We start from the raw sequence: 19,284 nt of genomic DNA, 5'->3' as shown, positions 1-19,284 counted from the left end.
CATGTGTATTTATAAATAACGGATTTTGTCAAGAGCTGCATTTTTATATATACAGTATGGGGAGTATTCAATTATTGTCAGAAACTGCCGTCTTGTTGGAAAGATGGCAGTTTCTGACAGGTTTAGGTTGGAAGGGGTTCTGACCTATTCAATGCAGCCCCTTTTTTCCCGACAAGTAGTGAAATCCGACTTGTCGGAAGCCTGCCGGAATACACGCGGATTGGAGGCTTAAGCCGCCGATCCACATGTATTTCCAGAAGCGGGGCCAAACCCAATAGGTTTTAGCCCCGTTTCCGACAATGTCAATCCGACTTTGAAAAAAGTTGGATTACCATTGTTGGGAATGGGCCAAACCTGTCGGATTTGGCGGTGCTTTGAATACACACATGTCGGATCCTTACCGTCGGAAAGGATCCGACATGAATTGAATATACCCCATATATATATGTGAATGATTCCTGCAAACAAATCACTGTAATAAAACATGAGATGAAATGGTATAAGGGCCTATTTATTATTATATTCGTTATGAACCTGAAAAATATGGTTTGGTTTTTTTAAACTGAAGCATTAATGGCAATCACCATAGGGACTTCTTCAGCAGATGTTTTCTGAGGTTTGACTGTAATTGTAAGCTTTATACAGAGATCCCCTACTCACGCCATATTACTGTGCTTTGTTCCATAGCTTTCATGTTAGGAAGAGGACACAGAAGATATGCCATGTGTTATCAGATTTATTATAGATATAGGGTCTGATTCTAGGTGCACTCAGGTCTGAATGCGGCTGTGTCTAGTGAGTGTACTCAAACTGTACATGAGCTATAGTGAATTTATGCATCTTTGCATATTGCCAGGTGATCTGGGTCAGGCAGAACTCAGCCATTCTTCCCATCCGTAAATGGGCATTTCTGAGCAGCAACTGGGTGTATTAACAGAATAGCACCATCCTCAGGTAGTGTTGTGTGTGTCTAGTGAGTGTGCACTGACGGTGTATCCAGAATTGCACCATATATGGGATGTGCATATGTCAAGGGGATGCCTTTTTCAGTCATACCACTTACTAAGCTAGTAGGTGTAAGGGTGCATACACACAGAGCAATTCTGGCTATGAATTATTTTGGGTTAACGATTTCCCTTGAATTTCCAGTCCAGAACCAATGATATTGACTATACACATGGAGTGATTTTGGCTATGAACGATTTTGTCTATACTAGAAACCAAGCTATGATGGAGTGGGTATAATGACGTAAATTGGTATTGTTGGCTTTAATCATTATGTACCATACATACGTAACGTTGTGCACTATCTAGTCAAGTTTCTAGGCAAAATTATGTGCATGCACAATCTATTTATTGCAACAATAACGATCTGCAGGAGCGCGTATTGTTCATCGTTGGTTATACACACGGAACGATACGCACTAGTTTTGCTAACGATATAGAGCTAGTATTGCTCCGTGTGTATGACCCTTAAGTTCTGATAATAATAATGTCAGTTGCAATAGCAAATGGAAAACCCATTGAGATGTGCTTCTATTAGCACTTGCATTCTTTGTGCAATCCATTTGCATACTGCCACCATTTTGGCCCATAATTCCATATAGCTCCCAGTAAAACTAGGTGCAATTGGAAAGACTAGGTGCATGGTATCACGAAAAGAGCACGTGTGCTGAGGTTTACCCTTATGGCTTGCTGGGTGCCCATTGTGAGCAGTTGTGATCTCCTAGTAACAGCTCATTTTTATTATCTTTCTTAGCTCATCAGTATTTGGCCTCTTGTATTTGATAAGGAGCCATAAAACCGACTGAAAGGTATGTACATTGTTTTACATGAAAAATGTCACATGAAGAAGAGCAAAAATATGTATAATTATTTTTACTACATGCATAAGTGAACATTCATATCTAGCTAAGTATTTTGCGAACTAGAAAAATATTCATGGCATAGCCTTTGAGTTATGAGGTTCAGGACAGAGTGAAGGGTAAGCATAGGCTACATAGTGGAGAGTACTGCCTGGACACTTGTACAATAAAAGGACTGTACACAGTGGTGTAATTAAACATGCTTACATTGCTTAGGCATATCTGGAGCTGTACTGCTCTCTCCTATCCATGTCTGATATCATGTTATACCAACCTCTGATATTCCTTTATAAAGAGCATGGGAGGAATACACTTGCGGCTATTTGTTTGCCCAGGCAAATTCTCAGGACACCCACCACACTTTATGGCTGCAGGATCTCACTCAAAAGTGTTTGTTCCACATAAGGTAGTGAGTACTTCTGAGCAAATTGGGGGCGAATTGGCTGGGTGAAAAGTTCAAGTCGGGTTGCCATTGCCGGCGTTTAAACACCACAGCAACGGCAATTCACAAATTCACACCCTTTGCCCACAATTGAATTCCCCCCTTTATCCCTAATCAACACAATTAAGAAATTTGTGATTCAGATTGGTCCTGCAGTTCCATGAAAACACAAAACTGGTGACTGTAAACTTGTAAACCAATCATATTGGGCCACAGAAACAAACAAAACAAAAGTAACATAGTCAAAAGGACATTTTCGGCTCTTGTAAAGGTTATTAAAATAGAAACTTTTATTGCCCCATTTTAAAATATGTTTTAATAAGCTTCACACTGTTATTGCATTCTTTTAAAATGTATAGACATATTGAATTCCATATGGAAAGCAGTGATAACAGGGAGCAACAGACCAGTTTTACAGAAGTTGCGTGCATTGTGAAGTCCAGGGTTCCAGGAACCCTCTTATGCAATACACAGAAAATAAAAGTATCTTTTCCTTCCACTGGGATGCTAAAGAAAGCAATAAGGCTTATGTGCAGTAATAACATAGTGCACTGTTTGCTGTACCCCTTAGCAACAGATATTTATCATTTGATTGGTTGTTATTATTTATTTATTACCAGTTATTTATATACAGTAGCACACACATATTCCTCAGCGCTTTACAGAGAATACACAGCCATTCACATCAGTCCCTGCCCTAGTGGAGCTTACAATCTATATTCTCTATCACATGTACATGCACACACATTCAGAGGTAAAGCACATTTATGCCATACTGTAGCACCATTTTGTTAAATAAGCCCCAATTTTGAATTCATTCATCAATGTATCATTCATTCAGGAAAAATTAATGGTCTAATGACTGAGCTGAAAAATCCCACTCTGGTGTCAAAAGCAAGTAAAGACCCAGTGGAGAGCTGGCAAACAGGGTATAACAGTTACTGAGCCCCTCTCTCATTTACATACAGTACCTCCCACAATGTGTGCTTGAGAAGGCTCATGAGCACACATCGCCAGGGTGTGGCCACGTATCGCTGGAAGCATATCCTTCACTTCCAAACTCTTATGCCTCCTCCCCCCTACTAAAAACACCCTTCATTGCCGTGACAAGTGACAGGTGCTATGCAGAGCTGCAATGATCTGTAGATACCTCCCAACTTTCCACAACATTATGGGTTGTAAATGAACACTTTCCATATTCCCATTATTGTAAACTTGGGCCTATGGTGTGGTGCCATGGGCCACTTATTTGTACTTGTCACCCACTCTAAAACTTTCCAACCATCCACTCTACAGGGCGCTATCCCTTTAGACTTCACAGCCCTTCTCTGTCACGTTTTCCCTAATAGGGCTATCTGAACTTTATATAGGATTTCATTTAACATACACTGAAGTTTAAGGAAACAAATAAGAAAAAAACTGCTTACTGAAAAAGAAGCCCCTGTCTCCACATACAAACTGAAGGGCATCCACTAATTCAGCACCGCAGAGTGTTTCTTGACCAGCAGCCGCTGACTGGCTTATGGTGAGTAGACATAAGCTCAGGTAAATGAGATGAATGTAGGTCATCGTGTGCATTTTAACCTGCCAAATGATAATAATAAAAAAATGACATATGATAACATTAACCATCATTAATAGCTAAGTTTGCATTCTGTAAAATATACTTGTATAATATTTCCTAATTTCATATACTGTGCTGTAAAATAATTATGGATAACAATAAAGATAATGACAAAAATCTATGTCCTAAGAGAAGAACTCATGCTTATTCAGGGTAGCAAGCTTGAGGACAATTCTATAACTGTGTCAGGGATAGTTCTCCACACAATGTTGTACCAGAGGTGCTCCTACTGTATACTGCCAGTGTTTTACAATATATTGTACACTGCCAGTGTTCTACAATACATTGTATACTGCCAGTGTTCTACAATATATTGTATACTGCCAGTGTTCTACAATACATTGTATACTGCCAGTGTTCTACAATATATTGTATACTGCCAGTGTTCTACAATACATTGTATACTGCCAGTGTTCTACAATATATTGTATACTGCCAGTGTTCTACAATACATTGTATACTCACAGTGTTCTACAATATATTGTATACTGCCAGTGTTCTACAATACATTGTATACTCCCAGTGTTCTACAATATATTGTATACTGCCAGTGTTCTACAATACATTGTATACTGCCAGTGTTCTACAATATATTGTAATGTATACTGCCAGTGTTCTACAATACATTGTATACTGCCAGTGTTCTACAATACATTGTATACTCCCAGTGTTCTACAATATATTGTATACTGCCAGTGTTCTACAATACATTGTATACTCCCAGTGTTCTACAATATATTGTATACTGCCAGTGTTCTACAATACATTGTATACTGCCAGTGTTCTACAATACATTATATACTGCCAGTGTTCTACAATATATTGTATACTGCCAGTGTTCTACAATATATTACCAGTGCCTATTCATATTTATGATAACAGTTTTCACATATTATGAAATCCATTCTCCGTACATCATAGTAGCAGCTGTGGCCAACCCTCATTATAACAGTATTGCTAACACATGAATATATCCAGTGACTACCCATTTTATCACTAGTGATACATCAGCATTAGCTAACTATTATTATACAAGTAGGGCCCTACTGTACCCTTGACATGATTATAACAGCAATTTCCATACTTGGCAAAATGTTAAAATAATTTTCAAGAATACCTCCCCACTGAGCAGGCAAACCTAAACTCATCAAGTTCCTCACAGTCTAGATTAACCTACTTAGTCAGAATTGAAAAATAGGGGCCAGTCTGAGAACACAGATTGAAAGGGACACAGCTTTAAAACCTAGAGTAGGAGTGTCTCTGGAAACTAGGGAAAGTTATTTAACTGTGTACTTCTTCCAGTGCCTATATAATCATACCAGCAGTGTCCAGTGACATTCTCCCCATGGTTATATCAGGATTGCCCTCTCCACAGGTGCAAAAAAATGTGACTTACAGCTACCTGAAAGACTGGAGTGTTGCACTGCTGCTGATGTTGTATGTCACAGAAAAACCGTCCCACATACAGAAGTTAGCTGTCTGTCTGGGAGTGGCTGGTACCTGTCTGGCATTAAAACTTGAAGAAGGTGGCCTTTAACTTTGCAAATAATTGAAGACCGTGTCATGTGCAATGCAACTTGTTACTGCAATGACCCTTCCCCAGCAGATGAACTTTTAACATGGCCCATTTTACCAGGTACTAAATCCTCTTCTCTTTATTTGTTATTATTTCCCTGTTGCGCAAACCTGTTCTTCTCCAAACAAATGACCTTCATTAAAGTGTGTTATTGACCAACATTAATTCAGCCAAAGTTACCTCAGGAAAAAAATATTGCCAGGCTGGTCTGCTGGTCTGAAAGAGGTCTCATACCGGATCTCAATTAGGAAGGACGCGTGTACAGGTCCCGGGTGCATCCCGGTATTGCAGTGGAAAAGGGGTATTAGTGGCCACAGACAGGCAAAACATTGTCTTTCAGGACTACTAGTCAATCTCTGTAAGGCCATGTCTGACATTTTCTTAGAGTGTGAAATAGCATGGGAAATAATACTGACATATTTCACATTCTTCTACAATTGTCAGTAACGTCACTAAGGGGGCGGGGGTTAGATTCAAGGAGAGCTGGACAAGCCCCCAGCATGACGATAACAGGGGCATGATGCATGGTCATGCCCTCAAAACATCATATTCCAGTGGGTGTGGCATTGTTGACATGAGGCCACCTCCCATTCATGCGCATGTTTGGCACACATGAGGAATCCGCACTGGGTGACTCCAACTTAGTCACTCCACTAACAGTACTTGATCCCATTCAGTCTTCTATGTCTGAAAAAGGATGTGTAGACATAGTTTAAAGGCACCAATACATTAGCAATACATCAGCAATCACAAAAAAAAAAAAAATTTCCACAGATTTAAAGATTTCCCAATCAACCAATCTACGCCCACACATTACAGATATTTTCAGTGATTTGCAGATCATTTTTAGCAAATACAGATTTGACAGTCTGGAAAGGCCCATCAGTTTAGTAGAAATGGTCTCTAAATGGGTGTAGTATGGTATGCCGGCGACCGGGCTCCCGGCGACCAGCATACCGGCGCCGGGAGCCCGACCGCTGGCATACCGACAGCGTGGCGAGTGCAAAGGAGCCCCTTGCGGGCTCGCTGCACTCGCCACGCTGCGGGCACGGTGGCGCGCTATGCGCGTCATGCTATTTATTCTCCCTCCAGGGGGGTCGTGGACCCCCACGAGGGAGAATATCTGTCGGTATGCCGGCTGTCGAGAATCTGGCGCCGGTATACTGTGCGCCGGGATCCCGACATTCGGCATACAGAAGACCACCCCTGTAAATCTGCTGATTGTTACATACACTAGCAATCTACAGCACTAAGTGATCTGTGAAATCCAACATGTTGGACAACCTGATTTAACAGTCCCAATCGATTTTTGGTCTGAATCCGCAATCTGTGAAGCCCATACATTGCAGATTTATTTGCACAATTATCTTCAAATTGGCAAAATGCACCAATTGACAACTGATGTACGGGGGTCCTTAAATTTATACTACATGGTGATGGAAACACACTCAACATAAACTGGACATTCCACATGCTACACAACCCATCCTACATTGCATAATACACATATTACATACTTTACACATTTTACGCTGTATATTACACATTCCATACTATCCATCTTACATTGTATAATACATATGTTACATACTATACATTGTACACTATACATAACACAATGTACACTCTATGCATTCTACACTGTGTTCTACAAGTTCTACACTACACATTCTGTTACACTATAGAGGGGATGCCATTACAATCCCGGCGGCCGAGATCCCGGCACACAAGATACCAGTGCTGCAATCCCAACACACAACAGAATGCCATTGACAGAATCCCTAAAGGGGCCAGGATACCGATGCCAGAATCTCGACTGTCGGGATCCTGATCATCAAGACAACACGGAGGGTAAGTACTATGCCAGGGGTGGTGGTGGGGTATTAGGTTTAGGTGATCCTCGGGAGAATTAGGGTGTTTAGGGTGCAGGGAGGAGGGTTAGGTTCAAGGTGCAGGGAGTGGGGGTAGGGTTAGGCACCCAAAAGAGAGGGTTAGGTTAGGGAAGGGGGAGACTACTTATTGACCCATGTCGGGATTTAGACTGTCAGGATGCCGCTGTTGGTCTCCTGACCGCCAGCATCCCACTAGCCGGTGTTTCATACACCACCCCTATAGAGATTCCCAAACTCTGCCATTATAGTGCAGGATTTTAGGATATCCATGCTTGAGTCCAGATGGTTAAATCAAATAGACTGAGGTACTATTTCAGTCACTTGTGCTCAAGCATGGATCATGTTAAAATCTGAACTGTAATGACAGCGTTTTGGAAACTGTGACTACACTTAGCTTTCCGCATTCTGCACAGTATATACTGTACATCAGTGTCTTCCAACCTCTACTCTGTAGAGCAGTGTTTCCCAACCACGGTCCTCAAGGCACACTAACAGTCCTGGTTTTAGTGATATCCAGGCTAGAACACAGGTGACTTAATTAGTAGCTCAGTTATTTTCATTTAACCATCTGTGCTGAAGCCTGGAGATCACTAAAACCTGCACTGTTGGTGTGCCTTGAGGACCGCGGTTGGGAATGCCTGCTGTAGAGTATAGAATGTGGAAAGTTAAGTGTACTGTAGTGTCTAGAACAGTGGTTCCCAATGTAAATCCTAAACGGCCCCCAACAGCTCATATTTCCCAGGTCACCTAGCAGGTGCACAGGTGTATTCATTTGTCACTGACACATTTCAAGAGATTCACAGGTCATAGGCAAACGCAGGGGAGGGGGGTTCCAGTTGCCCGGAAACCCCCTCTTCTTGGGAAGTGGCTCAAATTATGACAACAATAGCAATGGTATATAATATGATTACTAGAGCTGCCACCACATCATGCAGTTTAAGGGACAGAGCATAGTTCCTGCAGATGCCCAGTGGTAGCAGCTTCTTCTACCATATTGCGGTGTGTATGGATGTGAGTCCTCAATCAGTGACCTGGAACAGATAGTAGCTACCAGGAAGAAGACACAGGTACCTTACCATGAGGTGGGAGAATGTGTGCTTAGAAAGTGCAGTACTTGTTCTATTATATTTGTATATTTACTTATTATAGTATATTTAACCGTTTCCTGGCTACTTATTTATATTATTTAAATATGTTTGATACAGTCTATAACTTAGAACATCTATTCTATAGTGTATTCTATAGTGTTAAATATTAATGCTGTATTCCATGTTCTACAGAGTGGGAGATTGTGGATTGCATTTGGAAACCCCCCTTTAGAAATCCTGCGTTTGCCACTGCAGGTGAAGCTATTTCACTTGCAATTCTGTGAGGAGACCTGGAAAACATGAACTGTTGGGGATCCTGAGGACTGACTTTGAGAACCTGTGCTCTACACATTCTGACCGCTACGTGGTTCACGCTACACATTCTACACTACACATGCTACACTCAGCAACTTTACATTCATGTTGTACAGTATCAGACCTTTGTACGTTTTCAGCCATTACTCTAGATTTTTCTATTACTTGCATCGCAATAAGAGGACATACATACTGAAATAGTTAATGTTGACTTTAAGCATTTTTAACTCAGATTCAAATAAAAAAATATCATCATTCCATATTCCGAATAATAAACAGAACAGTATAAAAATCTGGCAGCCAAGATAAAAGACTCTGTTTTAATGATCATTACAATATGTTTGTCACTTTATTTGTGCCTAAAACAAATACATTACAAATGTGCAGTCACAGTGATCACGTGTTTTATGGATTGGGCCTAAAGCGAATACTTGAAGTGGCTGATCCAATGCATTAGCGCATTCCAACTATGTAAAAAAGAAAACTTCAGCTTTCATAAACTTTTTTATGCTGAGAAAGGAAACTTGAAGCCTGGCCAGCAACTGCTAGAAAGGTCACTAAATCCAGTTAGATCAAATATATGAAATGTATTTAAATACAAAGATATAAATGATGCAGAATAAAAGCCTTAAAATCTTTAATGCAACACATGAACAGTTCACACTGCAATAAACAAACTTCTCCTCTGAAACCACTACAATGGGATAAATTTACTAAGGTGGGAGATTTTTAGAACTGGTGATGTTGCCCATAGCAACCAATCAGATTATATCTATTATCTGCTAGAAGCAGCTAGATAAATGGTAAGTAGAATCTGATTGGTTGCCATGGGCAACATCACCAGTTCTAAAAATCTCCCACCTTAGTAAATTTACCCCAATGTGAGCAGTGGAAATGATCCACTAACAGGGTGAATAATTACAAAATGATGTTAAATCACACATCTGCAAGCATTTTCACAGCTTTCAGGGAATATCAAGAACTAAGAGATTGTTCTGTTAACTATTTCAATATCCTAAACTTGCATTTGCACTTAAGGCAGGTGAAAATGCTTTCCAGGCAGCAATATTAGTCCTGAAGTAGACAAATGAAACTAATACACTAATTATAAATATTCTAAAAGACAGATCTGGATGTTTCTATTTTACAAGACTTTGCACCCAGACATATTGTAAAGTTGGTAAGTACTGTAACTGGAAAATCATTTGTCCACTTGCCAAGATAGTGTATACATACTTTCAATAGGAATGCTCTTGCACAGGTGTAACACATTGCATTATATCATTTATGCACAAGTATCAAAATATATGCATAATAATGCAAATATATGCAAATCATTTAATTGTCAATTATTCATGTTATCCATAAGAATTTTAAGGAGTGCATACATTAAATAATATTTACAGTATAGTACATTAGCAACAATCTATCTATCTATCTATCTATCTATCTATCTATCTATCTATCTATCTATCTATCTATCTATCTATCTATCTATACAATTGTGGATCACATGCAACAAATGCTCATTCAGCATTTTTTAATGCTAAAACCACAGCTCTATGACAGATGGGATGGAAAGAGTCTACTTTAAGCATTCTTAGAAATGAGAGAGACACATCCAATGTTTCCATTAATTAGAAATAATAAAAAAAATTAGATGAAATAAGAAATGAGTTTACCTTTAAGATATCACAAAAGTAGCACTTAAATAATTGTGTTGAGAGACAGTTGTTTTTTTCCATGGCTTCTTTAAGTACAGGGTCTGAAATGAGATTGCTAGCTGTGATAACTAGAAAAAAAAAGGAAATCCAGAGAGAGATTCAGAGCTATGTCACATTTGAATATTAGGACTTTACTCCATTGCGTAGGATCTGCTCTGATTTTAGCAGTGACAGTCAGATTTAGCAAACAGAAGAAGGATTTACAGAAAATCCTCACATTTATCTACATTTACAGACACTGTAGACAGGAAACAGCTGGGAGAACAGTTGTTTTCTCTCTCTCTCCCTCTTCTGGCAAGTTTCTGAGCGAGGACTTTTTTGGGCTGCTTGACAAATAACATCATCATACCTTAGCATTTCAGGACTGGATCGCAAAGCATATTTATTTTTACTTAAAAGAATGCACTTTAGTGACATAGTAAAAAAAAAAGCCTACAGAAGAGTCTGCTGCCTTGCATTCTGCTGCCTGTCCTCACATCTTTTTCTTATGAAGCTCCCATGATGTAGGTAATATTCTGCAAGTAATCAGTTCAGTCTGTTTGACGTACACAGTGATAAAAGTTCAGAAGGAAAATATGATGACTTAAAATTTATTTTTATTGCAACATGCAACATGTCATGGTAACTCTTTGCTAGGGATAACAGATGTTTTTTTTTTCATTGTTTTTATAAACATTACAATAATAAGTTGCCATATGAAATCACATTACTTGCCATGAGAAATGTGAGATTTTTTTATTCCAAGAAAAATAAACGTCTGACAAATATTGAACCTACATTGTATATGAAACAACAATAACAGCATCATTTAACTAATAGCAGCTGGTCGTCAGTATGCGCTCACAGGCTATGATGTCATCCATATGCCTTAACTGAGTTAGTACATGAAAGCTCAACTCAGCTTTTTTTTTCTATTTATATTGTACAGCATTGCAATGTTTAACCATTGAGTTATAGAGTTTTATAGTGGTATGCTGTGACTTTTGTCCATTGTGTTACTATGGTTTCCAGTTACGTTCAGGGATAGCCTTTGATTGCTTTACAGAAGATTAACCCTACATACCTAGGTTGCCTAGAAGCCTGAATTTGGCTAGATATAAAGGAGGTCATATACATTTGGAAGGGATGCAATCAATTTACCTACAATCAAAATACCAACAGTCATAATACCGTCAACCATTGACCAACGGTCAAAATACCGACAAGATCAAAATACCGACATGGTCAAAATATCAACATTTAAAATGTCGACAGGTCATAAAGTCAACACGAGTTTTTCATGATTTTTTCATCTACACTGACTTGTTCTTCCCAGTGGACCTAGAGGGGGAATATAATAGTGTGCTGAGCGCAGCGAGGCACCGTGCCCGAAGCATACTGCGAGCCATGCGTGGGGACGTGGTACACTTAGACGGTGTCCATGTCGACCTATGTCAGCATACACAGCAACAAAAAATAATAAAAACACATGTCAACTTTTTGACCTATCGACATTTCAAATGTCGTATTTTGACTTTGTCAACATTTTAAATGTCAGTATTTTGACCATCGGTCAATTGTTGTTGATTTTGATTGTAGGTATCTCATACTCAGAGGTGTAGCTAGGTGCCTTGGTGCCCGGAGCAACAGTATATTTGGCACCCCCTCTCCTGTACTGAATTGGGTAAATATTACATTTGAAAAGAAAAAATATAGAAAAATCCAAAATTGGCGACAGGGCCAGTCATAGACCTTGTGGATCTCAGGGTGAAAGTTTCTTTTGGGTGCCCGTCATGTTTAAAACAGGGACACTGTGTGCCAAAGGAGCGCAACAAAAATATAGGGGAGGTTATGCCACAGTAGAGCTGCTTATACATGTCACTCTTCAGCTTATAATGGAGAGAGAGGTGCTGCAGCAGCAGCAGCTGGGGCAGCGAGAGGTGTTGCAGCACTAATGTAGAGGAAAGTGCTGGTGCAACTGGGGCAGAGAGGGGTGCTGCAACAGCCTGGGCAGAGAGAGGTGCTGCAGCAGCCAGGGCAGAGAGAGGTGCTGCAGAAGCCAGGGCAGAGAGAGGCAGAGAGAGGTGCTGCAGCAGCTGGGGCAGAAAGAGGTGCTGCAGCAGCCAGGGCAGAGAAAGGTGCTGCAGCACCTGGGGCAGAAAGAAGTGCTGCATAGCTGGGACAGAGAGACATGCTGCAGTAGCTGGGACAAAGAGAGGTGCTGCAGCAGCTGGAGCAGAAACAGGTGTGGCAACAGGCAGAACAGAGAGTGGTGTAGCAGGACAGAAGTTACCCTGCTGTACAGTTACAAGCAGACAGTGATACCTATAAAGAGGGCAGCAGAGCTCCGGCATTTGCTGGCTGTTATGGTCTCTTGCTGTCTCCTCTGACCTGCCCTGCTCCCTACCTAGACTTTGAGTCCGAGTGAGTGTGCGCCCCTCTACTTCTCCTCCTCCTGCTCAGTGGCTGCCTGTACAGCGACCCGTGGTATAGCGGGCAGAAGGAGGGGGTGAGCAGGTGGCAGTGCGCCCTCTAACTTTTCCAGCGCCCAGAGCTCGCGCTCCACCGGAGCCACCCTCGATAGACCCCTGCTCATACTGATCCCCATTTGGATGACCCCACATGATGGAGCAGCAAAGCCGCTTTCTTATGCGACGTCATGTGCACCTTGTGATACATTGTATATTTGTAATACTAACATGGCTGATGAAACTGCATGTTATATGATTGTAGGAAATATTGTGCAAATTAACAATAACATTTAAAAAAATAATGCTATGTACTATGCAAATGTTACACTTAGATGGAAAGTAACACACACCTCACACAAGGAGCAGTTGTAGAGTTGGAAATAAAATGAGCATGCATTAGTATAAAGGTACAAGCATGTAAATTAGTGTATGTTCGCATATACACAGGGCCATCTTAACAACAGTGTAGGCACAGCAATGCACTGGGCCCCCTATCCATCCTCCAGCGGTAGGGGTGGGGGGTGCTATCGGCAGAGGTTTTGATGTCCCACGGGCGGTAAGGGGGTGTTCTATCTTCCGCTCAGCTTATAGGACCTGGAGAAGTAATTTCTGCTAATTACTCCTTTACTGCACAGATGGGGGCATTGGGCTGAATGAAAAAGCCCTGGTACATGACTTCCAGAGTGGTAGGGGGTATTTAATACGTAGGGGAGGGGTGGGTAGCGGAGTGGGCTTAATATTTATCATTTTCCGGTGGGAGGGCAGATTGCTTGACTGCAGATATCTCAAGTTCCTGAAAATATATTTCTTAGCTTTGAATGCGATAAAAAAAACTAGAGAGTCCCACCTTTCAGAAAGTTCTGGGTACTTGAGGATCAGAGTTCAGGAACCAGAGCAATTCATCAATGAAAATCTAAAACTGCATATTAGGTGTGTGAAGCTGGAGCAGGGACCAGCTGCTTGAAGGCTGATATCTCTGGTTCTGGGCATAGTAGATGCAAGCTGCAAGTATCCACCAAAAGGGGAGAGTCACAGCTTTTGGATTATAGCCTCATAAAAACGCTAAGTCAGACAGAACCCGAGATATCTGGCTGGGAAGAGCAATTAACAGGCTTGGATGGGGACCACTGATTTCAAGTTGGATATCTACGGTTCCACATGGCCAATTTTCAAAAATCTGGTACCCCTGGAAAGAGGGGACCCTCAGCTATTAGCCTAGGGCCCTGATACTCCTGGGGCCCTTGGGCAAGAGCCCATTGAGCCCATACAAAAAGACAGCCCTGCACAAGCAATAGAACACAGCTTGAGATGCAGCAACCGAATTAGAATATGCGCCTAGTTTATTACTAGCCATTGTTGAAGCATGAAGGGTCCCCCAGAGAATGCAGTGGTAGGGGCGCATGCTTAAGGCATGTTGCCAGCCAGATGTGGCTGTGGTCACTACAGAGGTTTGACTAACATATATAGAATGCATGCTTCCAGCCCCTTTATAAACATACAGTATACAATAAATACTGATAGTGCATTCATGATAATGTGCCAGATTGATAACAGCAATGCATTGTAATGAATATACCATAGTTCTGGTAATGCATTATTTAATTTAGCAATAGTTAAGCAAATTATGGTGATCTACATATACCACATTCTTGCACTGTACATGCCATAGGGGACCCTGGTACTGACCAACCAGTGTCTAAAACTCAATGAGAACTGAATTAGGTCTAATTAAGGTGAAATACATGCCATTGTAAAAACAATGCAACTAACTAAGCTATTACCACTGGGTTTACTTAATTGTAGGTTAGTAAATAAATTCAGAGCTACAGATGTAGTCATGCTCAATGTGGCTACATCTGCGGCGGATGAGCACTCTCAGTGTGGCTAGGCGCGTCTGCTCTCTAGCCATGCCAAGCTGCGTATTTAGCCACCCCATTCATTGTAAATTGGGCGCACTTTAGACATGCACGCGGTCACTTCTAACAAGGCGCAACTTCGCCGAGATGTAGCCATGATGAGGAAGGCATCATCTGTAATATATGATTCCAAGCACTGGCTGGAACTGTTTTCCCTGTGCTAAAACCCACAACCAACGATAGGCAGGAACAGGTTGTGTCATAACTGACATTGATTGTGAAGTGACGCCTCCTCTCTTCTTGTCATCTACAGGTAAATTACTAATACTTCCAGTGTTTGCTACATGTCTTGTATTTATATAGTCCAGATTTAAAAACTATTATGGGTAAACAAAATTCAAGCATCACTGCATAGTATTGCATCCTGATGTATTTTCTGGAATCCGGTCTCTAGGTCGACCACACTTAGGTCGACAGTCATTAGGTCGCCCACTATTGGTTGACATGCATTAGGTCAACATGGTTTCTAGTTTGATATGGTTACTAGGTCGACATGTACTAGGTCAACATAACAAAAGGTCGACATGAGGTTTTCACAATGTTTCATTTTTTTAAACTTTTTTATACTTTACGACAGGGGTTAAAGTAAGCCGGAACGGGGTGGAACTGCATTCCGTCAGTTCCACTTGGAGACGGAACGCAGTTCCGCCTCCCCCCGGCTCACCTAACCCGATGTACCGGCGCTGCAGGGAGATGCCAGGCGCCCGCTGTTATAAGCAGCGCCCGGCTCTCCCCGCATAGCGGCAGCCGGAGGCAGGAGCTCAGTACTGAGCTCCTGCCTCCGGCTCTGTCAGTACGCGCTATGGGAGAGACGTCATGACATCTCTCTCACAGTGCCGAGGAGCGGGCGCCAAGAGAGGACTGCGGCGGGAGCGGGGCTTGGTAAGTATGGTGCCTCTCTCCCCGCCCCTCCCATATGTGTACTAGTAGCGGCGCTGTTACTGGGGGGGCTATACTACAGGGGGCAAACTACAGAGGGGCAAACTACTGGGGGGCTTTACTGCTGGGGGCAAACAACAAGGGGGCAAACTACAAGGGGGCAAGCTACAAAGGGGCAAACTACTGGCAGCATTACTACTGGGGGCTAAACTACAAGGGGGCATAACTACCTGAGCTAAACTACTGGGGGTATAACTACAGGGGGACATTACTACAAGGGGTCAAACTACGGGGGCATTACTAACGGGGGCAAACTACATGGGGGATAAACTACAGGGGCTAAACAACTGGGGGCACAACTGCAGGGGGCATTACCACTGGGGGCTAAACTACATGGGGCAAACTACATGAGGGCAAAACTACTGGGGGCATTACCACTGGGAGGCTAAACTAAAGGGGGGGAGTAAATTACTGGGGTCATAACTGCAGGGGCATTACCAGTGGGGACATGGCTACTGGGGCTAAACTACAGGGGGCTAAACAACTGGGGGCATTACTACATGTAACATTACTACTGGGGGCAATACTACACAGGGGCATTACCATTAAGGGCATTACTGATGGGGTGCACTGCTAATGAGGGCATTGTAAAGGGGGCACTTCATAAGGGGCACCACTCCTGGGGACATAAGGGGCACTACTATTGCGGGCATTGCATAAGTGGCACTACTACTGTGGGCATAGTATAAGGGGTGCTACTGCTGTGGGCATTACTGTATGGGCCAACAGAGAAGCTGAGCTCCCGGTCCGCCCTCCGTTGCTCCTCCCCTACCATCGCTGCCGCACTGGAAGCCCTGGTTCCAGACTCCCAGCTGCAGTGGATCTGGGACCAGGCTGGCTTTATTTTCCCTGCTGCCGCATCGAGCTCCAGTGACCACGGCGCTACTAGTTCAAATCTGTTACTGATTGGCTGCCGGACCGCAGCAGTTTTGAAATATTAGCGCCGTGGTCACAGGAGCTCGATGCGGCAGCAGGGATAATAAAGCCAGCCTTGTATCAGATCCACTGCAGCCGCCCTCAGCCTCCTCTGCCGCCCTGCCCTCAGACCTCTGCATGCCCACAGCCTCCTCCTCCGCACTATCTCCGAGGCCCACAGCCTCCTCCACTCCATGCCTACCACAGCCTACTCATCCACCGCACCGCAGACCACTGCCGCTGCTAAACAGGTAATCTAACCTGCTGCCTTTCTCTCTCCCTAGTCCCTACTGTATGCCCCTCCTGTCACTTTCCATGTCCCTGCTGCTGTCATTTTCCATGTCCCTGCTGTCACTCTCCCTGTCACTCTATAATGTGAATTTCGGCTCATTCTGTGTGCTATAATGTGAATTTCGGCTCATACCGTGTGCTATAATGTGAATTTCGGCTCATACTGTGTGGTGTAATGTGAATTTGGCTCATACTGTGTGGTGTAATATGAATGTGGCTCATACTGTGTGGTATAATGTGAATTTCAGCTCATACTGTGTGCTATAATGTGAATTTCGGCTCATACCATGTGCTATAATGTGAATTTCGGCTCATACCGTGTGCTATAATGTGAATTTCGGCTCATTCTGTGTGCTATAATGTGAATTTCGGCTCATACCGTGTGCTATAATGTGAATTTCGGCTCATACCATGTGCTATAATGTGAATTTCGGCTCATACCGTGTGCTATAATGTGAATTTCGGCTCATACTGTGTGGTGTAATGTGAATTTGGCTCAAACTGTGTGGTATAATGTGAATTTCGGCTCATACCGTGTGCTATAATGTGAATTTCGGCTCATACTGTGTGGTGTAATGTGAATTTGGCTCATACTGTGTGGTGTAATATGAATGTGGCTCATACTGTGTGGTATAATGTGAATTTCAGCTCATACTGTGTGCTATAATGTGAAAGGGGTCCTATTATTGTGGTGCATAATGTGTATAAGGCAGGGCTGGCCAAACCGGTCCTCGAGATCTACCAACAGTACATGTTTTCCAGGCCTCCTGGAGATCTGTAGAATTGTCAGTTAGGAATGAATGCAGCACATCTTAATTAGTAATGACTACACTTGTGCACCAGCTAGGTGGTCTGGAAAATGTGTACTGTTGGTAGATCTCGAGGACTGGTTTGGCCAGCCCTGGTATAAGGGGTATATGGTGTGGTAAACTACACTGAAGGCACGCCCCCTTTTCAGGAGCGCACGCGCCATCGGCGCACACATAATTACAACCTTTACTTTTCCATACCCCCACTACAAAATTTACACTTGGGTGCTACTACTGTGTACATTATTACTATTATTACTATTGTGTGACCACGCCCCTTTCTTTTTGAGACCACACCCCCTTTTTGCTGCGCGCACAATACCTTTATTACATGGGCACCGTGGGAAGGGGGGTGAGTTCCACCACCTCTCTAGGACCACTTTAAGCACTGCTTTACGATCCACGTGGACTACGATTGGGAACGAGTGAAGCGAGCCATGTCAGGGGACACGGTGCACTAATTGGGGTTCCCGGTCATTCTATGAAGAAAACAACATCAAAGAGATTTTTAAAAAACTCATGTCGACCTTTTGTCATGTTGACCTTGCTCACGTCGACCTAATGCTTGTGTCTACCTATTTAAGGTGTCGACTTAGTCACTGTTGACCTAGACACTGTCGACCTAAGTATGGTCGACCCTATGAACCACACCCATATTTTTTGTAGTTTATAGACATATAGACACCTACTGTATGTTATCTTTTTATTAAAGGTCATTTGTTGCGGCCATTCTAGTGGGAGGGTATTGGGAGTTGATATCATTGCATACATATGCCTTCTATTCCCTATTGAAGGGTCATTCTCTATTTAAGGGTCATTAGAAGGCTGGAAGGCCTTTGGCTAGAATAATATTAGAAGTGCAAACATTTAAAAGCGTACTTTAGATTTTAAATATAATCTCAGCATTATATCGAAGTTAAACCAAAGGAGAACAGAAAGAGAAAATGTAAAAAACAAAACAATCTCAACTACAGAAGGACTGATTTAAAGCAACAGATGTGAGTTCACTAACTCTCCATTACAGAAACCAGCTGTCTCTACAACCTGGATGCTCAACACTGAACTCCCCTGTTTGGTCACTGCAAAAACTTTCATCCTTGCTTATAACTATTTGTACTGGCTTTTTCTTTTTAGAACAATCATGCAGCAAATCTGTGCCAATTTGCCTTTATGCCCCTGTTAGTCCCATATCTTTTGTCTTGACTCTCATCCCATTGTCTACTTTAATATCCACCCATTACCCATTTTGCTCAGTGAGGCACAGTTAATGAAGAATACTGGGCTGATGTTTGCATTGTCAAATACAGTGTAATTCATCACCTTTCATCAACTAAACATTTTACTCACTAGTATTTCTAGTCTAGGGTCAGTCTAGGGTCAGCCGTGCTGGTCAATGTGTGTTCACATACACAAATTGTTCATAACACTAAGGGCCGGA

General features: G+C 42.3%; 1 protein-coding gene and 1 long non-coding RNA gene across 5 annotated transcripts in view; one reads left to right on the top strand and one right to left on the bottom strand.

Moving 5' to 3' along the window:
• IGF1 (insulin like growth factor 1) overlaps positions 1–10,788 on the bottom strand; it is a 125,578-nt gene extending 114,790 nt beyond the window's left edge. Inside the window, exons 1-2 of one of the 4 annotated variants that reach the window (XM_063927794.1) lie at positions 10,485–10,788; positions 3,735–3,891 (exon numbers count right to left, since the gene is read on the bottom strand). In XM_063927794.1, coding sequence (XP_063783864.1) covers positions 3,735–3,891; positions 10,485–10,547 — 220 coding nt within the window. In that variant the 5' untranslated portion in view covers positions 10,548–10,788. Of the gene's footprint in view, positions 1–3,734; positions 3,892–5,250; positions 5,437–10,484 lie in introns of those variants that run through there. The other 3 variants (XM_063927796.1, XM_063927797.1, XM_063927795.1) reach the window with 3 other exon arrangements.
• LOC134932934 (uncharacterized) lies at positions 3,395–9,113 on the top strand. Its single transcript, XR_010179537.1, has 4 exons — positions 3,395–3,832; positions 5,307–5,567; positions 7,193–7,358; positions 8,680–9,113. It is a non-coding gene; the product is annotated as an uncharacterized LOC134932934 (long non-coding RNA).
• Positions 10,789–19,284: the final 8,496 nt, after the last annotated feature.

The sequence above is a fragment of the Pseudophryne corroboree genome, chromosome 6 (assembly GCF_028390025.1).
Source record: "Pseudophryne corroboree isolate aPseCor3 chromosome 6, aPseCor3.hap2, whole genome shotgun sequence".
NCBI classification, from domain to species: Eukaryota; Metazoa; Chordata; class Amphibia; order Anura; family Myobatrachidae; genus Pseudophryne; species Pseudophryne corroboree.
Note: the sequence above shows the minus strand (reverse complement) of the source record. Positions and strands in the feature narration are given on the sequence as shown.